This window comes from Seriola aureovittata, chromosome 8, assembly GCF_021018895.1.
Source record: "Seriola aureovittata isolate HTS-2021-v1 ecotype China chromosome 8, ASM2101889v1, whole genome shotgun sequence".
Taxonomy (NCBI): Eukaryota; Metazoa; Chordata; class Actinopteri; order Carangiformes; family Carangidae; genus Seriola; species Seriola aureovittata.
In genome coordinates this window covers 10,104,752-10,130,116 of record NC_079371.1, presented here as the reverse complement: position 1 = coordinate 10,130,116, position 25,365 = coordinate 10,104,752, and the positions used below count along the sequence as shown (strand labels likewise).

The window sequence follows — 25,365 nt, the reverse complement described above, 5'->3', positions numbered from 1 at the left end:
AGAGCCGGCAACAACTAGCGCAAAACAATTCATCTTAGCCTTTTCATCCAGAAGATTTTGTGGAAGAGTGAGCAATCCAAGCAGAAAATGGTCATGCGCCATTTGAATGTGGAGGAACAGGTTGTGCATTGAGGCTATCGACACATGGATGGCTGTCACTTTAGACTTCACTTTCCCAATAGTTGTTTGAGAAAAAAAGTTTGAAGAATAAATAAAATTTTAAATCTTAAATGATATTTACAGGAATATCCAATCATGTCAAATGAATTATGCATTATATTTCTGGAGGTTAAAACAGTAACCTTTTGTTAGGCAGCAGCAGCATGTTTTTTACTTAGCGGACAGTCCTACTTACTTTTTCTTACTTACAAAATATGAACCCCAACAAAAATTTGTACATTTAAATCAGTCATCAATCATTACATTGAAATCAATCAAATCATTCAAAGGCACAGAGCCCAATGCACACATGAATTTAAATCTAACAGTGGCTGATCCTGGGTGACAAAATCATCACTGTGTTCCGCCCCTCCATTTGACTTCAACCCTATCAGTTTCAAACGATACCTTTGGGTCCAGTGAGAGACGCCTCTGGAGCTTTGCCTCCGTCCCCACAGTGGTTCTCATCAAAGGGCAGACAGTGTTCACCAGTTCCTGCCACCACCTCTGTGTTCGACTGCAGATCCTTGGTCCCGGTTAAGATTTTCGGTCGGTAGATTCTCCGGGAATTTGTGTCTGACACATACAGCTGGCCAGTTACTGGGTGAGTTGTCAGGTAATACCGGTGTGCAGGGTTGTTGCTGTATTCAAGACAATAACTCAGTTATATGTTGTCATTATAGACACAGAGGATTTTTCTTTACATGCCATTACAGTACAGCCAAACAGTCCAAAACTCTCTCAAAAAACACCAAACACAAAATGTGTAAAACCTGAATGACTCCTGATGAAATTTTTCTTCCCTCTGAATAAAACCTTTAAGATTATTATCAAGAGTAGATTCCATTATATCTCTCCCTTCAGCTAACATTGTGTTCAGTATGCATTTAAGTATTTTTTTAGAAAATACTCTCAGATTCACAATATTCAAGGGAATGTGCACAGCAGTATTTATTTACAGATCAATATCAATCTTGCATAATTTTTTTTTAAGTGTTATGTAATTAAAGAACCTTCTCTAGAGTCACGTCATTGTATTTTAATCGCATCTTAAGAGTCAAGAGTAAATTAATGCCAATGTTCAATCAGGGTATTTTCATCGTATTAAGCTGTCATTTAGAATTTTCTGTAGCGTTTTTTTTTTTCCAGTCCAATTGCAGCTTAAAATAACCTTATGATGAACCGAGGAAGGAAATAATGTCTATTTTTAATGTTAAAAACTGAAGAAAATTTCCACAGCAGGAGAAAAAGGGCAGAGCCTTTGAGAGAAAGAACAAGTAGAAGACAGAGAAGGTTGAAAGGATGGAAGTCAAACTGAATTTAACAGGATACCACTGCAAAGCAGAAATGACAACTTGTGTGCCAGGTCATTTCAGTTATCATCACTCCCCTGTGGGGAGAAGCCTTTGCAAATTACAGAAGTGACTGGCTTATGTTAACAAAGTGCAACAACTAATGACATTGCATCTGGTTCTGCTTTTTACAGTCTCATAATAAATCCTAATGAACCTATTTTGAAATATTTCATTTTACAACACACGATTGACTGATCCTTCAATTTGAAGAAAGCCAATTAAATGATTTTCACTTTTAAACAAATTCAAAACACTGAGAAGCTATTGAAATAACCTTTTCTCTTAGGGCAAAGTTAATACATAGCAGTTGCTCAAGTGTCATTAAAGAGCTCAAAACAGCGGCAGTTAACATGAGAAATAGCTTGCTTTACAGAGCAGTCGTAAACATGGCTTCTCTGGTTATACTCCAGCTTAATGGTACCTGAGTCAATACTGGTTGGCTTTGGAAGTGGGATAATGTGATGGCAAAATAAATGTGGCAATGAAACATCTTTGTAAAATGATGAAGATGGAGTCGTAAAACTTGACAGCTTTTATGAGTCAAAGTAAATGCCCAAAATAGGTGGCTGCTATCAAGTTCCTCGAAAGAATTCAGCCAGCCGTACAAGAGTAACCCTTTCTTTTACAGTCAACCTGCAGGGGGTGGACACAATAAATGAAACACCTGTATGACATTATGCAGTCTTATAAAACAATCCTGCAATAAATAATACCTTGGTGAAGCTTTTGATGTTAAGTACGGTGCATACTATGTTTTATGGCTAGTTTTAAGGCTTTGTGGTCTTGTATCTAATATTTTATTAACCTTTTCGGTACAAAAGAGCACCCCAGACTATGGCCACAAAAATTACCTTATTGGCAGCTCTTTGGCAGTCTCAACAAAAATTTGACAACTGCCATTTTGACCAGCTGATCAGGTGGTGACTGGCTTGTGGTCCAGATGCTAGTCATCCCTTGATTAGACTACCACAGTGTCCTAATTGCTGGCATTTGCAGGCAATCAGAAGCCTCCGACTGATCCAGAATCCAGCAGCCTTCACATCAACGTGCTCAGGCTTTCACATGTCACTCTGTGTCTCCGCTCCCTTCACTGGCTTCCCGTGGTAGCTCGTAAAAAGTTTGAGACCTCATTAGTGGACAATCAGCACACAGTCAAACCCCGTAGCCATGTCTCTCCAGCTAAAATTAAGCTTCCATGAAGATACACTTCAACATCTCTGTCAACCTAAGAGTCGTGGGTAAAACCTATATATGTCACACAAGTTGAGTACAAAGGAAACAGCCATTTGAAGGTCGCTGAACAACTTCTGTGTTTGTTCATCTGTATCCAGGAGAAGCATCTTTTAGCCTTCAAAGTTTTTTTTTTCTTTTGTTTTTTTTCAAACATGCATCAAGAGTATGCTATCTTTTAGTCCCAAATTAGTATGGTAATGTTCATGCCTCTAGTTTGTTTCCTTTGGTCTGGGAGCCAAACAGGGCAAACAAGGGCAAACAAACAAACAAAAAAAGATCTGTTGTTGTCGGGATTCACACAAACAAACCAAGAGTCAATATAAGCCAATGGACTGACAGTGACCTGCACTGTTGTGGTCGGCTATGCTACATCAGCAGACATGCAAAGACCTTAGGGAGACAATCTAAACAAAGTTTATTCTGGTCACTGACGACAAATCGTCACCAAACAGTGCACTTCATTGCACTTCATTGCACTGGATGGCTTTATTTATGGCTTTATTTATTTTCTGAAGCTTTCTAGCATTACAATAAAATTCTCAGACACAGACAGCGATCAAAACGATACTGCCCTTGCAGATGGAGAGAGGAGCCAATGTATTCTGCAGTAAAAAAAAAAAAAAAAAAGGGGGGGGGGGGCTTTCGGCAGACACATCAGGCTAAATGGTGTTGATTTTAAATTCATACAACAGGAGCATCTACATCACATCATCTTTTTGTCACACCAGAGGCATTACCTTGATAGCCAACTTAATAAAGTTGTTCCAGTTTACTGTCTGCAGCACCTCTGGCACTTATGGTCAAGTTAATCACTGAGACAACCTAATTGCCACCAATCTGCATAGTCACTTGATCTGATGCTGTCGTCTTAATTATGAATACAAAGCAGTTGTGTAAGCCCCTGCGGGTAAGAGCATCTGCCAAACACCATCACTGGAAATGTAATTATAAGCTTCACAATGGTACTGTTAATTGCAGCACTGTTGTCCTGGACTGCATTATAATGTATACATACAGTACATGCGGATTATATATATTTACAATAACATCCTTTTTTAATATTAATTACTTAATGTCTTAAAACTGTTCCAGTGTATCTTGTAGTCATGTCGTCAATAATCACTTTGCACAGTCGTAATTCTTAAAAGACCGTGCACTCTTCTTCTTGTTTGGATGTAATCAGGCTATAATTGGTTTGCTGTAATTACACATAGTAATCACTGGTGCTAAAGGTGAATGTAAAAGGGAGCGTTACTCGTATATTTATTAAAAAAAAAAAAAAAAAAAAAAAAAAAAAAAAGATGATAAAGATGATGATGTAAGGAGAGCGACAAGAAAACATGCACTAAGATAAGACACCTACCTGTGTCTAAAGTCTTTATTTCTATGACAGGGTACAAAGTGAGCAGGAAGAGAGGAAGAACAATCAAGAGAAGGAAATTGGTAAATCTTAAACTTTTACCTCTCGTTTTCAAGGTTGTTATTTGCCTGCCTGACAGCTTGCTTGTCATAATAAAAGCTTGACTCTTTTTGACGTCTTTATTCCTTATTGAAACCATGAGGAATAAGCAAAGATTGTTCTAACAAGGGCTCAGAGTTTAGTTAAAAACAGAGTCTGATAAGGAAAAACAAACAGCTGAAACTCAGAAAGTCAAAATATCCCCTTGAAGAACAAACACAGCCACCGGAGAAAGTCGCACGCAACAACAATGTGTTTGGCATAAAGTGGCGAGGTGGGACTGTGGCCGAGAGTTACAAACCAGAGGAAAATGTGTGCTCCTGTCTCCATAAAACCTCATTCTGCATTGCCACTGCTTTTTCTCAATTTGACCACTCATATTGAAGTATTGATTCTCCCACTTGTTATGTTGGCCACTGAAGCCGGACTCTAAATGCAGATTTTCCACGAAGAGCAGTTGAAAGAGGTTCAGAGAATCCCCATATGGAGAATTTGGGCTCTTGTACAGGAAGAGTGGATCACACATACTAAACACTGAAACTGCTTTGGTCTTTAAATGTTTGAAAGAGGCTAACATCAAATGAAACGTGCACTTTTTCAACTGTATTGATATAAATCTGTATTGAAAGTACCATCAAAATGCATTAAAATTGTCCTTGGTGTGTCTTTTATGTGAGACTAAATTTAATTCTGCAAACACAACATGTCTTCATTGTAATGTTTTGTTTCTCTCCTTGTAAACAGAGTAAAGTAGTTGCTTGGAGACACAAACCATTTCCTAAACCATTATTTATCTTGGAAGGAGTTGCTGAGCATGCATGCTCCTCTGCAGCAGCACCCTGCCTCCCATTCATGCTGTGGTAACCTTTCCCACATGAGGACTGCCCTGTCACTTGCCCTGGCTGATCACCGTGCAGGTATGAATGTTTTTAATCACTTCGGTTTTTCAGTGAACATCCACCCTCATAATCTTAACTCTTAACTTCCACACCGCTTGACGTGCAGCTACCCGCCAACAGTGCTGTGACCTATGTCCTTTCAAGGCAGTCTTCATATGTTTGTCATCTATGTGTCTCGTGTAGGATGATAGCCCAATGTACATTTAATCAACACCTGCTACTTTGAAATAAGCCAACTGGCCGAATCAGTGTCACTGCTGAGAGAAGCCAACTTGGCATGAGGGTGTAAATCATCCCAATTACACGCTGAAGACAGGATGTCTTTCCTAATTATGGAGATGGATAGGGAAAAGATTTCAAATTTCTATGTGTAGGGGAAAGATGTGTGTGAGTTGAAGTTGGTCCACCATACCATTTTAGTTTCCCTCTCCACATTGAGGACTAAATGTAAGAAGTGTGTTCAGATTTTTTTTTTTTTAAATTAGGGTCTATTTTTGTTAACTACAGTATGTTCCATGTCGTCTTTGCATCATTTGAATGTTGAAATACAAGCGATAATTAAAAAAAAAAAAAACACTGGAAGACGCAAGGTTCAAGGTTAATTAATACTTAAGCATTTACAACAGTTGATTGTGGGACACAGGTAAAGAATCAACAGGTAACACATTTATATGCACCTAAAAAATCTCTACAACAAGGCCTTGGTCTTACCTGAGCTCCATGATACTTGTGACATTGCCAGATGGGTAGATGCGGCGGATGTAGTTGAAATCTCCAACATACAGACTTCCATCGATGCCCCATGCCAGAGCCACCGGCGCCAACAGCTTGTTGCCTTGGGCCTGTCCATTACAGCTGGGGCATGATATGCTTCTGCGCCGCCCGTTTCCCATGACAGTGGAGATCACAGGGGGCTGGAGAGAGATGAACTGGTTCTCCCCACTGCCTTTGTAAAGAATGCCTAGTACACAAAACAGCAGTTACTTGCAAGTTTAAAAGCATGTGTTTTTGTTACTGGTCGCAGATAAATAGCTCATTATTTATCCTTTATTTAACCAGAGATTCTCTTTTCTGCGACAGCCGCAGCTAAAATGGAAACATACAATAATCTACACTCAATTTACAATATTGTGTGTGTGTGTGTGTGTGCATATACACAGGAGGACACATTAAGAGTCAGATGATAAAATCTATCCCTCTCTGTGTGTTAACAATGGAGTTGTAGCCAGGAGGCAGTTAGCTTAGTTTAGAATAAAGACTTTAAGTAAAGGGAAACAGCTAGCCTGACTCTGTTCAAGTTTAAACCAAAGACACGCCTACCTAATTAGCATGTTAGCATGTCTCGCTTGATTAAACCATACACAAACAAATATAAAAATGACAAGATTTAGACAGTTATTAAGTTATGTTTTTTCTTCTCCTTCCTGTGTTGCTAGGCTAGGATAGGCTAACACACTGACATCATCCCTCTGATCTAACTCAAAAAAACACTTTGACATATTTTCCAAAATGTCAAAATATTATTACTATAAGGAAGGACAAGAAAAACAAAAAAAAACAAAAAAGGAAACAATACCGTCACCTACTTAATTAATTAATTACACATATGAAACCTATGAATTTATGAGTGGAATGTTACAAAAAGCACCTTAATTTCCAGCTGTGACACATATTGTGGCAGATTATAAGTAATTATCAGTAATAACTACTGAGTACTCATTGGTCAGAATGTAAACATGTTGACAGGCGGCTGGTGTGATACCATTGCAAGATGGTCTCCAGTTTAGCTTATAAATGGTTACTACTTTCTATAAAATGGCCAAATTAAAACATATTTGGCTTATTTAGCTCAATATGCAAGGATATATTAAGACATTTATTTCAAATAGTTCTTAATCTCCAAAGTGTGAAGTAGCTGACTCCGGTTATTGAAGTCTTAATGCAAATTCTTGGAAGCATTAGTAAAACTAGGGTTACTTACTACATTCCTTTGGCCCTAACTAGGAAGTATTTTGTCATAACAAAAAAATATAAATGTGTGGTTTGTTTAATATATAATTTAAGGGTGTTTAATTAGGCTCTCATCATAACTTTTAGACTACAGTCATCCAAAGTATTAGATCAAGTAACAGAGATCAGATTGAAATAGTGCAGTGAGCAGTTGGAAGTACACAGGTATCCGGTTGACTATCAATTTAAGTGATATACCCTAATAATTCTGTCCCATGCATTATTCTAGAACTGCTCCACCCTCCACAAAGCTAAAGTATATTTGATCTAAAATTATGTTCTTTTTACTTGACAGGGAGCCTGTCCTCTCCAGGTCACAGAGAGGTGGTGAACATAAATACAGTACACTGTACCTCCCCTTATAACTGCGCGTATGTTTCACTGAGAACTTGCTGGCTTTTTTTTTTTTTTTTTAGGGGGGTTATATAGTGGGACTCTCTTCAAAGGGGAAAAGCACATCAAAGGGAAGAAGTGCATGCTAGAAGCACTTAATTATTCACATCCAGCAACTTGTTTGAGTTCACACTGCCTCTGTCCTAATTAGTGGATCTATGACTCCACTGAATGGCCACATAATGTTGTTATCCCGTAAGCCTTCATAACCCTGGATGTATGTGAAATCAAGCGTGCGGCCATGCTGCTTGTCCTTTCTCTGATTAGTTCCTCTCATTGATTTAATTGATTGAAGGGCAAATTCAAATGAAGCCACGGTCTGGCGAGACTCTCGACAGGACGATCTGACCAATCCGTCTTTTGTATCCGAGAGCGCTATACATGAGCTTCTAACAAAGACAAATAGGTCCGGGGGACGGCTTTATGCGTGACGCCATCAAATGCGCGACCTTGGGACTTTAATTGATCTGTGATCCATGTGTCTGCTAAATGAATGAAACACACAGTGCGATGAAAACTCTCAGTTGAGCTGGAAGGTTTACACTGCACCCAGAAACATAGCTACAAATAACAAATAAGCTTGGTACTCTGACCAGAATCTTAATGTCTGTTTGTGTAATGGCTCCTTAACATTCTCAGGAAAGACAAAGACGCTTCTCATATCCAGGAGCCTAATGCAGTGTGTAGGACATGGATCAGTTACAGCAGCATAGCCGTCTTGCAGTTTGGCTGGTGTTCAGCTTTAAAAGAAAAAAAAAAACAAAAAAACAAAACATTAATGCTGAGGTCATTTTGGCAAGCTGCCGTGATCCTCTCTATTTACACTTCCATCACAGTTTACTGTACACACAAGTCTTACCATAGGCTATTAGACAGCATAATGGAATGGATTAAATAGACTAATCAATCATCAACTACCCCCCACGATCAGTCCACACTTAGTAGAGACACTCTACTTTTTCACTTTGATTCTCTCAGACATGCACAACTTGGGCTGCTCTTCTGTGGAGCAGACTGTGGAGTGAGTGAGCAGATTAAGGTTCAGTTCAGTTTTCTTCCCTCAAGGACACTTGGTCATGACACATTACTGCTGATGATTGTTGCGAGGATCAAGCTAGTGACGTCTCAGCTGGAGAGCTGCTCTGATGGGAATTTGGTTTCTGACTATCCGGCGCCCCAGGCCGAAAAGAAGAGGACTTCCAAAAGTGACCAGACTAAAATGGCTTCGGAGTCTTTAAAGATATGTATGTGTATGTGTATGTATATGTATATGTATATATATATATATATATATATATATGTAAACACAACTTTCTCTGAGACGAGATGCAGTTACTGTTGTCATGTGAGATAAGCAGAAATACAATTTATACAAAGTTGTGTTTTTCTGCATAAGACTCAAACAAACTAATACTCACTAACAGATTTTGCAGAGGAGACTTCAAGTCCAAGTATAAGTATGGCAGCTGAATGGACCAACCATTAGGGACGTGTTTGCTCATTGACTAGTAAATTAATGTGTGGAGGCGTCTTTGAGTTTTGGATAGAAGTTGGGAAAAAGCAAGAGAAAAAAAAATAGAACAGGCTTTTTAGAAACTCTGAGAATCTGTTGTCTCTCTTACTCCAAGATAACTCCGGTACTGCTCCATCCAACTATCACACAGCCTATAATGTAATGTAACTGCATGTCACGCAGCATTTACCACATTATTAAACACTCAGACATAGTTAGGCTCCGACAGTAGTGGAGATTTTTCCAAATAATAACGGGAAGACATTGAAAAACAAATCAAAATATAAAAGTGCATTAAAAAGAAATGAAGTATAATGAATGAAGTGAATGTGACTGTAGAGACGTGGAGGAAACATGAAGGCCATTTTCAATCACAGAAAATGAAGCTGAAGATAGAAAACTAAAAGAGTCGCTGTGACAGAAATATGCTTTCGCTCTGCTGTATTCACATTCCTACCTCCTGTATATGGAAGCGATAATTCCACATTACACTGTCCCAAACTGCAAGGCCTCCTCACTACCTTCTCTGATAATGCATATTCATGCATTGGTGACAATTTGTTCGATTCCTTTCTCAGAGTCATGACAGAACGTAATCATTTCTTTGATAAAAGGCAAAGTTTAGTCATGTAGTGGGAAAAAAAATTTTTTTTTATTGCCGACATCACGGCTTTCGAGATGATTAATGGTACAAATGCAAGGCCGAACCTCAATACCTGATAAAAAACTGAGAGCGCCCTGAGCAATGTCACCTTGGTGACACATAGAGAGTACAGAGATTGGTAGGGGAGGAGCAGGAGAGTCTTAATTGCACCCTGTCCTTCTTTGTTCTCCCTTGCACTGTGTCATTCTCTACAATACCACCGGGCTTGCACTCATTCGCCATGGTCGAGGCTAAAAGTGGGCAGGAAACATCTTACTGCTTCAAAGTGTGTGAGCTGTACAGTAAGTACACTCTGAGACAGTGCGTTTCTGAACTCTGCCTGTGTCCAATAAAGAATCAGTTCTCTTACAGTAGATAGACACAAGCTGCAGATTGGGGGGGGGGCGGGCAGGAGGACATGACTAAAGCACAGACACCAGCAATTTGCCTTATCTAGTTTGACAGGCTCTGGAGTGGAGGCAGAGAGAGGGAGACGGCTTTTGCTCGGGTCTTTTGCCATAAACGATGAGAGAAAAGGTCCTCAGATGTTTGCAGTGGTGCGAAAATGAAGCAGGAGTCACAACAAAGAGCGATAGCAAATGTCTGGAGCTAAACCGCTGTGCAGCTGCGGAGGACCACCGCTCGCTAACGTGTTGGGTGAGGACATTAGTCAAGGTTTACAGCATTAAAGAATCAATACTGGAGCAGCAATGAAGGCAAACAGTGATATTTGGATTCATCTTCATGCCGACCGAGGATATCGAACTGCATTCCCTGCCCAAAAACCCACGTGAGCCATAAATCTCAAATGTCCAAAAGTGGCTGGATGCAAGACTGAATAATTCAGTTCAGATTGAGAAAATGCATGCGGATAAAACTAGGTGCCTACTCACAACCTCAGTAATAAAAATGAATATGTGTGAGGGCAAAGGCAGATAGGATTACAGATAGGTTTATGATACTTTGATGTGAACCCTGTATAAACTAGCATCCCAAAGTCGCTAACAAAACCATTTCACAGTCTCACAGAGCTCACTGTCTTTGGGTCGAGCTAATAGGATTGGAGCATGAAACCCTTTCGGGAAATTGATTAAGCTCCTGTCAGACGGGGGTAAATGAGACAGAACAACACAAGTTTGCTAAACTATTTATGAATGTTTTAAATTTAGTCAGACTTTGCCATTTATTTTTGGGGCGGTGTTGTAACAGGACAAGTGAAAAGTGTGAAAAAGCCTTGGGGAGGCTGCAGCACTTACTGCATAAGAAAAACTCGACACCATCTGGTTGTTGTTTTATTTCTGTCATCAGTGCTTCCACGTACACTTACAACCCTGCACATGATGATTTTTCATGCACAGTAACATCCAATTTTCTGATAAATCCAGACACAGCACAGCTCAATCTAATAAAGGATGCAGCAAACATTAGCATATCACACATGCTGCACCTATCTGTTGATCACAAATGCATCTCACAACAACTGCAACTCCAACTGTAATGCCGCCACAGCGAAGGCTTTGGAGATGGGTGTGCTATACTTTGAGACAGGTGGGATGAAAAGCAACGCGCCAGCAGCAGTCAAGCTAGAGGCATATTTCAGTGTTCTTTTGCGCACTTCACAAACTTCACATTCTGAATGGCTTGACAGATTGGGTTCGGCAATGGGCCCCTATGTCTGTTCTTGTAATGTTCAACAAAGACGCAGGACAAAGTAGCATCAAGGTCTGAACAAAGTAAAGGAAGACTCCCGTTTCAGAAACTGGTTTTCTGACATGTTTTCCACAAACATATCCGACAAAAGACAGTTTGTGCAATCTCGGAGATGTGAGAGGACCTAATATACATGCAGGATGATTTTACTGTGCAAACCCACTGAGTATGATGGAATGGATGTTATTGCCCCTGCCAATTGGTGGGTGTGCATGAAAGATGCTATAAAAGACTACATTCAAGAAGTAGGCAGAGTTCTGGTTGCACAAACCTCCCTCCTTAAAAACAGACTTTCTCTGGTTGCCAAAATATCTAGTAACGGAAATAACCTCTAAGGTTTACATAAAGCTCGATGGACCAGGCCAAAGAGACACAGTGGCAAAAGCCGGATTTATACTGTGTGTCAGGCAGCTGCAGAGGACATGTGAGGAGGCTCCAGAGCTCATGTAAACCTCTGCATATGTGTAACTATTCATCAGGGCTATAGAAATACCACATGGAGACCACAAAAATTTTGATTGGGCAGCTTGTGTTGCTTGTGTTTTGAAGACAGTACAGACTGAAAGAATTCATTATATATGGCAGTTCAAATTCTGTATCAGCACCATCTATTTTCATGCACAATTAGCCACACAAACACCTTAATGGTGTGCTGTTAAACCAGTGAACCTCATTAACCTCTTCAACCTCACAGGACCTCATGGTGGCGCCTTATAAACTACAATTTAATCACACACAGAGGTAATAAATACGTACCATTTTGTAATGATACGTTGTGTCATTTAGGAACCAAACCTTTGCTGAACCCTGAGCATCGGGCATTTCACTTGAAAGGAAACAAATGAAATTTCATTTTAAAGTGATTTATCCCTCTATTGCACAGAATATAAATGCATCTGTGACATAGTAATTACTAGCAGCGGCTTTTACTGAGAAGCAGCTTCATAGTGATGCACACTCAAGTGTTGATGGCTGCTGGGACAACGTGCTGCCTGATAAAAGCTCATCGAGCTAAATTTGTGCATTTTTGCTGCTTTTTGGGGAATTGACTTTATTTCAGCTCCTACAGAGCTCTGCAAAGGGAGGTGAATCAGAAAAGCACAATACTCCTACCTGTTAGGTGAATGGGGAGACCTCTGAGTGAGCGAGTGTAGGTGTACAATAAAACTCTCAAGAGTGGGAGCTAGGAGAAAGGCATACTAGGCCATGCTAGATGTTGCTTTGTAGGGGTGTTAATACAGATATCATTGAGTATCAGGTCATATTGCCTCCTTCTGAAGATCACATAAAGGAATATTTCATCTTAAAATAAGTGGTTGAATTTGGTTCATCTGTTCTCAACACAACAACCTCTGAAAACCATCTTTGACTTGATTAAAAAGTACATCAGGACAGTTCAATATACTTGCTGACCCACACACTATAAACACACTCCACTGAACCTGTTATGTAACTGACTATAAACAAAAAAACTGCACAAAGAAGAGAAAGATTGGTTGAAAATATCCGGTCCACATCTACAAATTATATCAGCTCTAACATTTGCACTGCTTCACCTTTTCTCTTCCTCAGTGATGAAAATAACAAAGTCGAATCAGAAGAAAAAAAAAAAAATCGATCATAGCCAAGCTGAGCTCTTCGGCAGCGATGCTGTCAGTGAAGGAACATCAAAGAAAATCCCTGAGAAAACTCTCTGAGACTGAAAGACACAAAAATCTAACTTATCTATCTATCTATCTATCTATCTATGCTAGAAAATCTGAAACAACTGAACATCCAGTTACAATCTCCAGTCTGACAGTGAGAGTCTAAGGACTCTGCTGAAGGCCAAGACTGTAACCTTGACTACTTTCAAGATGAAAGGGACACAAATTACATTGGACAACTGGAACAACAATTATGAGCTGGAGTGGGTTTAATGTCAAAACAGCGGCCTGGCAAACTGACAATGCACACTACCCTGAGGCCTAGTTCTTATAATTGCAGTCATATTACTGCCTGCGCAGTTGTAACATAGCACTGGCTTCTCCAGATTACAGAGTGTGACCTCCTGGTACCATAACCCCGGAAATGACTCAATGCTGTATGTATATCTGATAGTTCCATTATGCATGTTTCACTTCTTCGTGTCTCTGCAGCAGGTCGACAAAGACAAACTCTTGTCCATTTATTGTACTTGGCGATTAAAGTGATTCTGATTGATGTCAGAGCAAGAAATTCATTTAGTTTATAGAATTAATGCAAGAATTAAACATGATGCCTGTTCATCAAAAGCATAAGCCTTCATGAGCCGCCGTGAGGCCGTCTTCTTCCTAAAATAGCTGAGTAGTGTGGAACCGTGGTGAGCCCTGCACCCTGGTGACTTATTCCCTGATTTATTCTATCATTACTGTGAATGATCAGCCCTTCAAAATTCTCCTCTATTATCTCCAGATGGGATGACGAACCATATTTCATTCTGATTCAGATATTTATTGCGGTGATTCAGGGTAAAGACCGCCTGCTTGTAACCCTAAGAGGCCACCTATCTCTACCCCACACGCATACTGAATATATGAACATTTCTTACCATTCTGAATGTCCAATATGTGGTGTTTGTCTAACATCCACCCTCCCATGTTGGAGGCATCCAGTTCATAGCCTTGTAACACCGCCGTCCTCTTCTCCCAGAGCACCACATCAAGGCAGGACTCATATTCATATCCCACTGACACTGAAAGTAATGACAGCAGATGCCTATGGTGAGCAAGGCTGCAACCTCCTTACCTGACGCTTACGGCAGCAATGAGGCTTGTACACCGTAAGACATTCAGCACACGTTGCAGCTGTTTTCTGTACTTGCTGCTTTCTCATTGACTATGTAATTTTCCCCAGCTGGGATGATTTTAGGAGACCCATGGGGTTTCTGTGTCTCACCTGCGCAGTTTATATTTTATGCGCTTTCCTCTCATTTGTCTGTTTTATCTTGTGTAAATGCAAACAAACCACAATGTGAAACAGTGTGTAAAGTGGCAGGAATTATTTAAACAATAAAGGCTCAGATGGAGCACATTACACTCACAAACACATTGGTATGTTCACGGCCATAAGCCATGAGTGAATCCTGTTAATTGTCAGGGTTGTGGGGGTTTTCTCTGAAACATGTAAGCTGGAGTGCTCTAACATTCATCCTTCTTAACGTAATCCCTCAGCCTTTGAAAAAATTTGTGCAAGTTAGTAAAATTGCAAGTGCATGTACTTCTGCACAAACAGGAACATGAACAGGAATATGAACCTAAGTACATCCTTAAGATGACACTTAAAATTATTCTTCTAAAAAAATAACAATTGTTCAAGATGTCCTGTTACGTATGCTCTGATCAAAAGATTCTGTTAGTATTTGTCATTAGATTTCATTGTGACTATTGACTCCTTGCTGTGGTTTTTCAGACCACTGCCTCATAGGCAATATTCTAATCAGTGCACTGCTACTGAAATATCATACATGCAAAACACAGAAGTCAGCAAAAGAGCACTGGCCTTCAAAAATGCCTCACTGGGGGATTTCACCATTTCACACCACCTTCTATATCTTTATTGCACATGGAAATAAAAGCAGTCCCTGACTAAATAATCCTCAATTTCAAAAAAACAAAATCAATCTTCAAAAGTTCAACCAAGGTTCATTGCCTGGAGGTAGCACGAGTATCCATCAGCGAACCTATGCTTACACAACATCTTTAGTTGGCGCTTCAGAGCAGGGACTCACCCACAGCCTCTGCCAGGCCGAAGACCTTCTGATTGTAGGCGTCTGTTTTATCCCAGATGAAGGTGTAGGAGAGGTCGGGGAAAGCAGGGAAAGACTTCTGGAACTGACGGCCCATGACGGCCACCATCAGGTGGACCTTCATCAGGCCAAAGGGGAGACGGTCCTGGGTCAGGAGCACCTTGAGGATGGGCTTGTAGCCAGCTGCCCTGGAGCTCAGGTAGACCAGGTTAAGGTCACTGCCTGGTATGGCCACTTGCTCATGAAGGACCTATGAATTTAATTAGCAGTCAGTCTGGTGCCAAATACACAGTGTGAAGTTTAGACCTACTGTAAGTAACAGGAGCAACAGGAGTTTGCTGGTATTTAATGCAGAGGATGACGAATTACAGAAAATTATGTGATGTAATATATAACATGATATATTGCACTTCTGACATTGGGGTTCAGGTCAGAACAAACCCTTATTGTCATGTAAGAGATTTTTGTTGCGCAAGTTACAGACATACAGGCTATTATATCTCAGACAGTCCAGGCAAACATCACCAGTTTCTGTTGAGTAGCCAAAATATTTAAAATAAGTTCTTATGCCAAACCACAGACTACATTAGTCTATATGCAAATTGAGCCAACTCCACCGGCAATAAATTAATTCTTCATTATTTGAGTCTGTGAGAGAAATAAATACTTTTACTTGAACACCACGACTCTAATAATTGACAAGTTTCACTCTCTTTTTATTGCAGAGTCCCAATTTTTGACTAGGCTGCATCTCAGACTGCCGTGATACTCATGCTGAAGCATGTCCAGACGATTTGGATATTTTCCCTAAAATATAACACAGATATATTTTTTTCTAACCACTTTAAACAGTAAAAGCTGCAGAGTCACATTTTGCATTTAGGGATTTTCAACCCTGATTTGAGCCAAATGGATACAAACCAAAATCCTGAGGCATGTAACCTCCATGCGATGTGCCCTCAGAATTTATCAGTGTTGCTATGAGACAATTTATGGCTTAGTATTTGGGGAGACGCCTGAATTCAATCAAAGCTCAAAGGCAAACTGAAAGACAAATCTGACTCTATTTAAAATAAGCGAGAGAAGCCATGGTGAAAGGAAGATAACAGCATTATCATTACTCCGTATTTGTGTCGAGTTGAACACTGCAGCTTGTAATGTTGGGATCAAACATGGGTTAAATTATTAAAGCCATTCACAACAATCAGATACGAGCAGGAATTTGGAATTGACCATAAAAGCCATGTAATGTGATGCCCCCGTGTTCGCTCTGTGACAGCGTTCTCACCTGGGTCTCTGGGATGATGGGACTGTCCTCCGGGGAGGTCTTGTACAATGTGGAGAGGGGCGTGGCCAGGATGAGGGGGTTGGGTCTGAACAAGCCGGTCAGGTAGCAGCTGGGGATGTCGTTTTCTTCCCGCTTCATCACCACGGTGTCCATAACATGGAAAACGTTCCAGGGCAGCCACACTGTGCGGTGCAGCGTGGGGAACGGGGCACGCTCGTAGCTCAGTGTCAAAGAAGCACCGCCATTGGCCAGGAGGTCAAACCTTAAGAAATTATCATAAAATGGAAACATGCAAAATACATTGTAAAACACAAACAGTAAGTGACAGGATAAACAGTACATTCATGAACTATAAACATACTAGATTCGGATTTGCAGAAGCTGCCAGTCAATTAAAACTTACTTTCATAGTTTTGGCATGATGACATCACATACTCACTAAAGTAAATGCTGAGATCTGAGAACATTTCAACATCGGAAGATCAAAATCTGACTGGGCGAGATATACAAGCCGCCAGATCATCAGACACTGTGTAAACAAGTCAGTTCTTTCTATAAACCACTTTATCACTTATTGTACAAGAATTCAGTGTGTGCAAGACAAGAACAGTAGGTTAAAGGTGAATGAGGGTTTGTTTGAAGCCTGTATGACTGTACGAGTACTGCTGCTTCTCACCCCTCAGGACTTCTCTTTAGCAATCTTGTCACATTTCCACATCTCAGCAATTAACTTGTTGTGTAAGATTTTATCATTATGGATTAAAATGATGGCCAAAACGTGGGCTGTTATAACTTTTTGTAATTTAACTTGAAGTGCCAAGAAGCAAAGTAAATATTTATGTCAAGACTAAGCCTGATAATACTTTTTCAATGGAAGAGAGAACTTTTCCCTTTCAAGTGAATTCCCTCCGTACAGCCTCCATATATTATTATCATTCACTGAGTCTAATTTATGACTTTTGTTTAACCAGGCATGGCGTAAGAAGACACTTTCTGGTTGAATATGGTTGGAGTCTTGCGTCCTGGGAGTTTCCTCTGGTGAACTGGTTTTAATTAGTACGACATTACTCAGGGAAAAGTTACTGATTTGGAAATGAAGGGCGAGTCTTTGAAGTGCTGCTCTATATATTCGGCGAGCTCCACTACCCAGGGGGTAAAGCATCTGTGTGGTGACATTGCATGCATTCACATGCACAAAGACACACACCCTCACAGATTTGAATGCTTATGCACATCTCTCATGCATGAACCCACACCCAGGATGACACACACACACACACACACACACACACACACACACACACACGGACACACGCGCCAACAGCCAAGCTGTGCAGCTGACCTACAACAGCTTCCTTCTCGAGCTCTCTCCACTTTGGGCAGTGGGGAGCTCACAGCTGCAAGAGGCCAGGCTTTGATGCTGCCCCCCCCTCCTTCTTAACATACTGAGCGGATCTGTTGGCTAACCAAGTGTGATTATCCCCGACCATTTATCACGCTCCTTGTCAGAAGAGTTACAGGGCAGAATATCTGAAGAAATCAGCTAATCCTCAGCTATCTGGGGACTCAAGGATTGTGCTTCATAACAACAGCTGTACAATTCTCTGCCACTCATAAGCCTTTTATTCCACACTGTCAACACATAAACATGGCCTCTGTCTGCTGCATTTGAATGACGACCCGGTTCACTATCTCTGGTGAGCATCTGCAAATTTAAGCTCCTACCTGAAGTGAACCCTTCCTCTAAAATATGTGACATACGTTTGTCTTGTATGTATTTGCACTCCTATTATTAAGGAGCTGCCCGTGGTAATAGCAGGAGAAGGTCAGATAGTAATCCCATGTTTTATTACACCGTGGGCAGATTGATTCTACCCTTGCTGATTCAATGCATTTTAAACAGCCTGGTTCAAAATGGCCTCCACCACTGTGACATTTGCATGAGGAATTGTTCTGGGGCACAATGTGCTGCTGTTTCGATTTGTTTTGAATGCTTTCTGGATAACTGCCAGGACGACTCTCCTACCACTGAACGCCTTTCTGTGTAATTTTTTCCATACTGGTCTGGGGACAGCAGTGCATAGCACAGATAAATCACCGCAAGAGCAAAGGTGGAACCTAAAGGCTGAGCTGCCTGTGAGAGACTGCTCATGTTTATTTGGACATGTAAATCAGTGTTGGTAAATGTAGATGGATCACTGTGTACCTGCATGTGGCACCTATGGATGCGTGTGTGCATAGAGACTCCCTTACATGCCATCCTGCCGCGTGGTGGTGTAGCCGTACTCTGGATAGTGCAGAAAAGACACGTTGACTCCAATCAGCGGTGTCCCGTCTCCTGTGAGGACCTGACCCCGGATGACTGATGCCAGGCTGCGTGGGCAAACAAACACAGAAAGGGCTGAGTAAACAAACAATGCCAGTCGGCATCAACAAGCGGCTACGGCATCAGTTGCTAACAACAGTTATTCCTTTGCCAGCGGCATGAGCAGGGAGGTATGATTTACTGAGCCTTAGAAGCACACACATGTCAGTGTCTGTTATTCATGAAAATGCCACCTCACAGAGCACCTCTTTGTGTCTGTTTACTGCTTTTAGAAGCCCATAATTCAATAGGATGAGGGTTTCAAGACATCAAGGACTATAAAGATTTTTCAGAATGTTGCACATGTATTGCAGCATTTATTTTCCACAAGGACGCAGAAATTGATGTAAATTTCTTCTCATGCTTAAGCTCTATTTCTATTAAAAGCAATATTATGTAGAGACAGGATGCAACATACAAACATATAGCTCTTTAGGGCAATTCAGTCTGTGAGGCCAGCACCGAAAACAGTGGGCATCAAAGCTTTGAATGTAAAATACACATCTTATCTAGCTAACATGAAATATACACGCAGTTAAATAATCAGCCTGTTAAACTCCACTTGGTAAATGAAGTGTACAATATATTCAGCAGTGGGCAAATCAAATGAAATTCGTGAGTGAAATATTCACAGTATTGTTATCGCTCTGACCTTGCTGAATTAAGAATTTACCCTAAATTGTATTTTCGAGACGATGCGATCAAAGCGTGATTATTCTTTGCAAGTACTTTTACTTTCAAAAATGAGTCTTTTGTCAATGTCGTACCCAAGTCTTGTGCTTGCTAGCGTGATAAATGTCTGTGGTAATACTTGTGATGAAAGATAATATATCAACAAGAATTGTGTTAAAACGAGCTCTTCAGCTCGGTTACAGATATCCTCTTGATGTGAGAAGTTGCAAAGCTTGGCGCCTGACGTGTCAAGAGGCACTTTATAGGAATTCAGAACAACAAAATGCAATGCTGGAGGCAAACTGTCACACAGAAAAAAAAAAAATGAAAAGGGGGTTTGACAAAAGAAGTGCAATGCTACAATACAAATGAATCGCCACAGCAGTTTAGAGAGGTGAAGTCATAAATAGTGCCGATGTGAAAAGGAAATGTAACTTGAACACAAAAAATACAAACTGTTGAGGAGTGAAATGTTAAAACATGAAGGTTTTTGTTAGTTTGAAGTCTATGGAGGAACAAATAAATAAATAAATGCAGGAAAGGTTTTCTGAACAAAGATCTTCTTTGCCACCTGTGTTTTTTTTTTTCTCCTTACATTCATACCTGGTGGCTGCCTTATATAACCTACCTCCTACTACTGGCCAAAGAGCAGTGCCACCAGAGCAGGTGGGGAGGGTTAAATACTTCACTTAAGGCCACCTCTGTGGTAGTTATTCTAGCATGGGAGAGAATTACTCATTCACTTTCCCCACCCACCCATATTTTCCCTGCTGGCAAATGGATTTGCTTCTGGTCAAAAGGCTCTCCACCTCCAGGATCCCCTCCCTCGCTTTTACTGAAAAAACTGTATTTTCTTTGACGTTTTTTGCTTCATAAATCACAGACACGGAAGGTTCATACATGATTAAAGCCTCAGATATCCTCTGTGATTATTCAACATGAGCGCTGGCCCTTCCGGTAAAACTTGGCCAACACTGCTTCTCTTTCCTATATTCTCAAGTGTGAAGTAATTTGTTAAGTCAGTCCTTTGTTTGAAAGTAAGTAGAGGAGACAATGCAATATTTCTCCATCAACATTTAATCATTCCCCACTTCTCAACCACAGAGCAGAATTTTAAAAGTGTTCCCTCTGCATTTGTCACTGGTGGGCAAAAGATGTCTCATTTTGCCACTTTATCTCCGGGTCATTACGTATATGAGACGGGGATGATCAACAGCTTTAGCCCCTCTTATTTCCCTCCCGCTCCACGCCTGGCACAACCGTCTCCCATCCTTTATTTACCGGTTCGGGGAACAAGGCCACTTAAGAGCCCCGGCGAAGGTTCACTCCTTCTTCCCTGTGTCTCTATTAATCTTTAGAGAGGCAGACAGATGCTACAAGAGCCGAATCTCCAAAACAAACGGCAACTCACACCACCTGCTGAGACCCCAGAAATGAATCATATAATACAATCATTCATATCTGTCACTGTCTCACACCGGCAGTAAAAAAAACACCATCTGAGAACCCATTGGGAGACTTGTGTTGGGACTCGTGATACAGCTGGGGGACTGGTGGTGGTGGTGGCAGGGAGCGTGGGTGGGGGGGCCGAAACCACAACACATGTTTTATTCTCTGTGCTGTACGAGGGACGAGTTCACTGCCGAGTTCTGAAACCCGACCGCACACTGAAATCTGCTCCCTTTCTCTTTGCTTACACAATGCATTCTTAAAAATGGAGGGAGAGGAATGACCTCTAACTGTTTCCCATCACTGTACTGTTAAGACATCAGATACTCCACGACTAGACATAACAGTCACCGCTGCTTTTGGAAGTCTTGATGCTCTGCTGGCATTGTTCAAGCGCGTCAGAGACTTTTTTATAATGTATACTCTGCAAAGGCTGTCAATAAATAATTCACTTTATAACCTCAAATGAATATTTGAAAAATATGGGTCTCCAAACAAACTCTGTCATGACTAAATTCGACTTCATTACGTGACTCTTCCCAAAAATTATTTCACATGTGTAATGTTTGTGCTGATAAGATACAATAAAAAAAAAGGTAATTCATTTTGTCATATTTAGTGGTATGTATGTTTGCTGAGCTTCTAAAATGCACCATGATGTTTTGATTGTAAAACTAACTTCTACAAGGAGATAAAAAGGCAAATGAATATTTTGAGCAAGAGAGCTAATGCCACTGCCAGACATGAAATCGACAGTAAGCTGAAGACAATGAGGATGAGGATTACTGAGAACCCGGCTGGGGGGGAATTGCCTCATTCTATATTTTCAGTAAAGCATGCTATTTACATAAGGATTACTTTAAACTATTGGAGGAAATATTCCCAAAGCCTTCTGCACACAGTTGGCAATCATTTTCCTCTACATCAGTCACAAAATAAACTCTACTCTTGATTGTGAACAGATGTGTGCTCTTGGTGAAAAATATAACTATGTCTCCTCAGTTTGCATATTGATGTAGCCTGCTAGTCTATTACTGGGTAAAGTGTTCTGTCCCTTTATATGAAACTTTTCAATCATTGTTTCTACCTTGGATAAACACCTTAAAACTTTAGTTTCTGGAACAAGCTGTAGAAAAATGTGCGGTCACATTGCAAGGTGTCATGAATGAAAAGAGAGACCCAAAACTAGAAGGTCACAGGTTTAATACACTTTGTTCACATTCACTGCGCTGTAGGTAGCTACTGTGGTTACTGTATGAGTGATATGCAAAGGAAAATAAATCCTACAACTAAAAGTAATGTGAGGGAAATGTCTATAGCCATGCTAGCTGGTCTGTGAGTCTGTTCAGACCCAGCAATGATTTCAGTTAACGTTAGCATGTTGATGTTTAGCAGGTATAATGGTTACCACGTTCTCCATCTTGTTCTTAACATGAAAGCATGCTGAGATTTGCTAATTAGCATTAAACACAAAGCACATGTAAATTTCATTCACTTTTAAAAGGGGTTATTTTTAAGTTTTCTCTGCCGCTGAATGTGGTTTCTGGCCAGGAGCGAGTTGTGATAACTGTCACTTGACAAGAGCGTTAGCCATTGTTCCAATTACAGAAGAAGTTATAATACGGTCTCTGAGCAGCGCTACATCTTCAGGGCAGATTGGAGGCTACAGTGAGTCAGACGGGCTGGGGCTAGCTGGTTAGCATGCTAACTTTAGTAGGAGAAAAGAGGTGGTAGAGACAAGCGTTAAGATTGGTATTGCTTTTTCCACAGCTGGAGACAGTTGATTTTTGATTTGTGTGATGGTGAACTCACAACGTTTCTTCTAGACTGATAAGTAAACAGCTGTTAATACCAACGCTGGCAATAGCAAAACTTACAAATAGCTCCTTCAAGGTCTTAAACGAATTGGACAAATTAAAATTTTGAGCTGATGATGATGCTTGATTAAATGCTAAGAGATCGCCAAAGAGGCTTCAATTCATCCTGAGGGGAATATGAGTGTTTGGACAAAATTTTAAGCCCATCCATACAGTAGTTACTGAGACACTTCAGACACTTGGAGCAAAGCGGTGGGCTAAACGACAGATCAACATTGCCATGCACAGTCATGCAACTAGCGTGGCTAAAAAGTAACACTATGTGCAACACTTAACAGTCCCCCGCCTCTAAAAGGCAACTTTATGAACTTGCAAAATGGAAAATGTAGCTAATTATGTATCAAATAATAGCCACAATATGTGTAATTTCTATAGATCTTGCACCCAATAATAATGTACAAAACAAAAATCCATTTCCTATTGTCTGCTGTTACATAGCACAAAAACAGCATTGACTTCTTGGCTCTTTGCAGACTCTCTGTTCATGCGGCTGATTTAATGTGATTCTCTGTTGGAGAGACAGTTTCTAGAAAGAAACCCTTTCTTGCTAATATCAAAGAGAAAGTCTATTTAAGTGGGCCAGCCTCAGATATTCAAATACACTGTGTGATGGCCAGCTTGTTGATGATTAAAAAAAAAAAAGGTTTCTGATAAAAGATATACATTCATGTGCAGTGAAAACAGTCTCTTCAGAGAAATGTTTGCTGTGCTTTTCTTTCCAATTTGGAAGACCACATGTTGTTGTTGTTGTTACCTTGGTGTACGAAACCTTATCCTCGTGTTCTTACAGCCATCAAGGATGTTTTTCGCAAGGAACAAGAGCTCTTGAGCTACTTAAGCTTCACTTGTTAAAAAAAAAAAAAAAAAAAAAAAAAAAAAAATGCTTGTGGCAGTGATACCACCGTAAACACACTTGTCAGTGGGGCTGCACAGGCTAAGAGATGTGAGATTCTTTGACGTTTCAGAGTGGCTGCACAAACACAGGTGCCTCTCCCCAACTGGTAATGAGACAGCAAACAGCTAACGTGATCCAAATCATTAAGGAGCTGTCAGTAATTCATTAAGCCGCTTACCTGCTGTTGAACGGGTTATCCCAGGGTATCACATGACTGCCGCTGGGACCAATCAAAAAACTGACACGGTCATAAAAGCCTTTCGATGTGGGCTGGGCGGCTGAACTCTGGCCCTGGCCTGCGATGGCAGTGGGGTCAGGTGAGCCACGACAGTAGGTCTGACCCTGGCAGGAGATTTGAGTGCAGCAGTCTGGGTCCATGCAGTCGATGAGCCCATCTGGAAAACAGGAGGGACAGTTGAGTCAGGGAGGGAAAGCCTTGTTGACCTGGATGTGTTAGGGCTTGACAAAGAAAACGTGAGCATCTCCATTACTTTGTTGAGCTCTGGTGCACACAGATGACTTCTAACATGAACTTAAGTTCATTAAAGTGACAGCAGAGATCCTGAGTTGACATTAAAGTATGAACTATTGAAAAGTGTGTCACCTAATATGAGCCTCAAAAGTTCTGGGCTTGTTGATCAGGCTGAGGAGCAGTTTATTAAAAATCCAGCTTGTGGGGTATTAATAGTAATTCTAGTCTCAACTACTTTTTTATAATTGATCTACTGTATATTTTAAAGCACGTTGTTGAACAATCTGCTCTGCTACAACATTTGCATATTCCTTCCAGTGAGAGTTTATGTATGATTGATTTGTTTTGTTTGTTTGCACTGTCACTGAGGAGCCACATCAAAGCCAATTTGCGGTCTGGCACAATAAGTGACACACACACATACACAAACACACACATAAAAACACACACATTTTTCTGAAGCTAAAAGACTATTTGTATGAGGCTTTTACTTCTTCCTACCTCCCTCATTATCCTTGCCATCTGAGCAGAGCGTTTCGGTCGCTACATCGCATCCCAGCCCTCTCCATCCTGACTGGCAGATGCAGTGCCAGACGTTTTGATCCAGGACGCACCTCCCGTTGTTGTTGCACAGCCCGGGGCAGCCGTCTGTCAACACATCATGTATGTGTCAAACAGCCGAGCAAGTCAGAGAAAGAAAATCAGGAGTAGAAAAGGGAGTGTGGGGGGGGGAGACAAGAGCAAAGGGGTTGGGGGCATTTGAGTGGACAGAGGTAGAGGAGGGACAAAAATGATAAAAGACAGTATTGAGTGAACATACAGTACGATACACCTCTGACAGGACTGGGGATGTGGGGGAGGGTGTGTGGAGTTACAGTCGTTTCACATGAGTTTCAGAAGCAGGTTCAGCTGCACTGAGAAGTGAAATGTATGGGATGAAAAAAGGGAGAAACCTGCTGAGCTGTTTATTTAACAGGCCAATGGGAGATACCAAAAATGCATGATGAGTCAAATCCTTGTGGCAGATGGAGTTTTTTATGTTTAAATCAAAGTTTGAATGGCTCTTATTGAGTTCAGTTGACTTCTATTTGGGTCCGTGAATTCTCTTAGTGTCATTTTCAAATCAAGGGCTGCATTGGAGTCAAATTCACTTTTTTTTTTTTTTTTTGTATTTGAATGCATATTTAAAACATTCTCTGTGAGTTCA

At 40.7% G+C, this 25,365-nt stretch overlaps 1 protein-coding gene across 5 annotated transcripts in view; it reads right to left on the bottom strand.

Moving 5' to 3' along the window:
- Positions 1-25,365, bottom strand: part of si:dkey-237h12.3 (teneurin-3) — a 179,167-nt gene that overhangs the window by 15,508 nt on the left and 138,294 nt on the right. For 4 of the 5 annotated variants that reach the window (XM_056382542.1, XM_056382544.1, XM_056382543.1 and 1 more), the window contains 9 exons: positions 24,660-24,806; positions 23,865-24,081; positions 18,682-18,801; positions 16,429-16,690; positions 15,123-15,390; positions 13,944-14,087; positions 5,817-6,066; positions 4,111-4,131; positions 568-800 (listed from right to left, as the gene is read on the bottom strand). In XM_056382542.1, the coding sequence (XP_056238517.1) occupies positions 568-800; positions 4,111-4,131; positions 5,817-6,066; positions 13,944-14,087; positions 15,123-15,390; positions 16,429-16,690; positions 18,682-18,801; positions 23,865-24,081; positions 24,660-24,806 (1,662 nt within the window). The remainder of the gene's footprint in view (positions 1-567; positions 801-4,110; positions 4,132-5,816; positions 6,067-13,943; positions 14,088-15,122; positions 15,391-16,428; positions 16,691-18,681; positions 18,802-23,864; positions 24,082-24,659; positions 24,807-25,365) is intronic. The other variant, XM_056382545.1, reaches the window with a different exon arrangement.